This window comes from Anneissia japonica, unplaced genomic scaffold (assembly GCF_011630105.1).
Source record: "Anneissia japonica isolate Jap-2015-1 unplaced genomic scaffold, ASM1163010v1 scaffold287827_len377088_cov200, whole genome shotgun sequence".
Taxonomy (NCBI): Eukaryota; Metazoa; Echinodermata; class Crinoidea; order Comatulida; family Comatulidae; genus Anneissia; species Anneissia japonica.
The window spans coordinates 129907-133764 of NW_022743068.1; the positions used below are offsets into that span (position 1 = coordinate 129907).

The 3858-nt window shown below is 30.8% G+C and overlaps 1 protein-coding gene across 1 annotated transcript in view; it reads left to right on the forward strand.

The window, feature by feature from the left end:
* Window positions 1–1527: 1527 nt before the first annotated feature.
* Window positions 1528–3858, forward strand: part of LOC117119382 (sodium- and chloride-dependent creatine transporter 1-like) — a 10212-nt gene continuing 7881 nt past the window's right edge. Inside the window, exons 1-2 of the mRNA XM_033264184.1 lie at window positions 1528–1938; window positions 2645–2720. Of these exons, the coding sequence (XP_033120075.1) occupies window positions 1686–1938; window positions 2645–2720 (329 nt within the window). The 5' untranslated portion in view covers window positions 1528–1685. The remainder of the gene's footprint in view (window positions 1939–2644; window positions 2721–3858) is intronic.

Sequence of the window (3858 nt, forward strand, 5' to 3'; positions counted from 1 at the left end):
ATATATATATATATATATATATATATATATATATATATATATTATATATATGAATATATGATAGTTAATATGATGTCACGTATGTTCCGCATAGATAGATAGATAATTGGTTTGCAACACAGAATAAATCGATGTTAGTCGTTGATTCATTGAAACATAACACTTTCGAACGCGCCTGCGTTCCTCTTCAGTGCATGTCTACTAAATTAAAAGTATCAACTTAAATATGTACACGTATAAACCGTCCAATGACCTATGGCCAGAAACCAATTAAAAATAAACTTTTTAATCTATAAAATGTAATACTGTATATGACAAGAATATAAAAACGGTATAAGAACATATTTCTCCTTCAAACTTAACAATTAGCTAATAATTACTTAAAATACAGTAGGCCTACTATTATCAATTATCATGATCATCATGATCATGATCATCATCATCATCATGATCATCATTATCATCATCATTATCATCATCATCATCATCATCATCAAATGCCTTACAATTGGGGCCAAAAAGTAATTTTTATCGAACAGAATACAATCATGCAATCTAATTCAACCATGTACCGGTATCTGTGTATGTTTTCTATAAATTAGTTCTCTCTTAACATATAGGCCTACGGAAAATAAAAGAAAAGGCTATGGGTACTCTCTGAAATGGGAAATCATAAAGAAATCAAAGACACACAAACTCAAATCTGGCCAATGCATAGAAGAAAAACTAGCAATCCTAATGACAATCCAATTAAACACAAAAAACAAAAGAACCGAACTAGTTGCTAAGTGTCGCCACAACAACCCACCAAACCGTACTAAAACAATATAGTCACCTCTGTTCTATGAACAATATAAATAGTGTAAGAACACCTAATCACAGTTGTCTGAGTGAAACACGGAGTAACAACATTCAATATTTATACCTGAATATATTATATATATATATATTATATATATATATATATATTATATATACTATATATTATATATTATATACATATTATATATATATTACATATATGTATATATATATATATATATATATATATATAAATATATATATGGTGTCATGTATGTTATCGAACAAGATACAATCATGCGATCCATAAATTATGTACTGGTATCTATGTATGTTTTCAATACATTAGTTATGATAAGTAAAGCCTAATGACATGTAAATGTATGAAAGTTTTGGCAAAAAGTGATAAGCCTACTAAACTACAAAAGCGGATCTAGATGTTTCGGTAATTACACTTAAATCGTCCAGTTTTTATCATATCTAATTAATGGTGATAACCTAGGTGTCATTCATATTTCATGCAAACACGCTCTCTGTAAGATAAGAATTAAACAATTATTATTAATGACGGTATTTTATTATTACAGGCTACGGTATAGGTGAGGACGTACGCCCTCTACATAAGATAAGAGTTACACAATTATTATTAACAATGGTATAGGTTAGGACGTACAGGTACAAAGTTCAAGCCGCTGACACCCTAAGTAAATCAGTATTTTGTGAGATATATCAATCTCCTGAATGAAGCTACCAATCAGACAGTAAATATATTTCATTGAGGAAACAGTACAGTACCGTAACATACACAACAATACCGAAAGGCAAAATATTGCGTTGAGAAGTTAAAGAAAATCCACAAACGAATTTAACAACACTTAGCAAGCATGGCTTCCAATATGACAATTGAACAAGGTGAAGTTAATAAAAGTAACGGGAACCTTGCTACAATTTCTTTGAATGAATTTAAAACAGTTGAGAATGGTAAACACATGTATGAGGATGATGACGAGGAGGAGGAGGAAGAAGATAGAGGAGCGTGGGGGAGTAAGATGGACTTCATCATGGCATGTATTGGATATGCTGTTGGTTTGGGCAACGTTTGGCGCTTTCCGTATCTTGTCTACAAAAATGGCGGAGGTAAGCTCGACCAAATATAACTTGCAGTATATCATTTATCTTATGTAAAATCCAGAGAGAAGTGTTAGGTGAGTGTTTATTTGATGAGGCTTTGGCCCCATCGCAACTCCCCATCAGATTTTGTATATATTAGTTTAAATAATTAGTGTGCGGAGTTGTTAATTGTCTAACCTAGTGGTTCTAGCCTTTTACCCATTTCTTGGTTTTGTTTCTTTTTTCTCTTCAAGAATTTTACAAACCAACATAGGCCTATTCAATTTTATTATTGGATAACATTCGTTAAACAATTCGATATGAAGCGCATGAAGGCTGTAAGCATTATGTCGTAAATTAAACAAAAACCTTATTTATATTAATTGTTTCTTAGGGCTTTTCCTTTGAATACTTAAGTTATAACTACTCTTCAATTATTTAGATAAATTTGCTTCCGTAGCAAAGCGCGCACCAGTCAAAACCATAACAGAGCCTACTATTGAGACTCATGCCAAATTAAACCCAAATTAAAACTCAAACAGAACATGGAGGAATTAGTTCTGTTATTTATTGCATGTTTTAAAACGTATGTTGCATATTCTAAATGAAAGTGATAACAAAAAAATAACAATAAGAATACATAAAAGATTCTTACAGGAAGTGTAATGTTAAATCATAGAACACAGAGTGTAAATTTTATGAATCTAATAATAACTTAAACAATGCATGTTAGGTAGTGTTAGAAAAATAATAACATCCATGCCCTTTCTTAAACAAGCTTTACGAGAGGGAATACAGATGTACTATAAGTATGTCTCATTGAATACGCAATACATTCAACACCCAAACAATTAACTTAAGTTGCTGTCAACCATAGGCACATTACTGTTTTTACCAGGCAACATACATGTGTTATCAAACCATAAATATTATGATGCGTTTAGTGTGTTATTGCGTAGGTATGGTTAATAATTAACGATCTGGTCAAAGTTAATGGTTTTTTCCATAAGAAAATTATCTGATGGGTTCACGTGAGTCGGTCGACTACACCGGGCAGTGTTTGATATCGTCAGTTTGTATGCTAAACTTATCTATCAATATATCATCTATTAACTGATATTGTATTATCATTCATAAGTTCAGTCTTTGTGAGCGTCATTTACGGTATCTAATTTATTGATAAAAAATTAATGTAAATAACATTCATTTATATATAACTCGAGAATAGTCTACATTTCATCAGTTATAAACATAGACATGATTTGAACATATACATAAAATTTATATCACAAATATGATTATAGTTGTTATGAAAAATTTTCAGATCACAAATAAACGTAGTGTGGTTCTATTGGTTTTATTCAAAATAACTTTAACCTACAATATGGTAACTAAAGCTGCTAAAGATAACAGACTCTGATGTTTCGTGTGATCATCACAGATGTTCATAGACATAATAGACGTATTAATTTATTATTTTTATATTTCTTCGGTATCAAAATATAAACACACAACTTAAAACTTCACTTTCAAACAAGTTAGAAAAGCATAATACACACACACTTGCCACTAATTACAAATAAATTTAACAACCAACAAATACTGAGCAATTCTAGAGATACAAGGACAAGCAAAAGTGGAAAACACTGATCAAAAGACTTGTCCACTCGTTAAAACTTGTCTGCATATAGCAAAACAAGAAGAAATAATATCCTTGTTTTATACTACAAAAAGGCACGATTTCGCTCCAATTCACAAGAATGGAAACAGACACATGGCAAAACGTACAAATGTAGTTAGTCCACACATAACTCACTAACGACGTGTGTAACTTTCTATTAAGACAGGCCTACATTAATTTTTCAAGTGCATTCACATCAAGAGACTAGAGTTTAAAATCTGGTTGAAAGAGATAGGCCCATTTTTATATATGTATATATGTATATG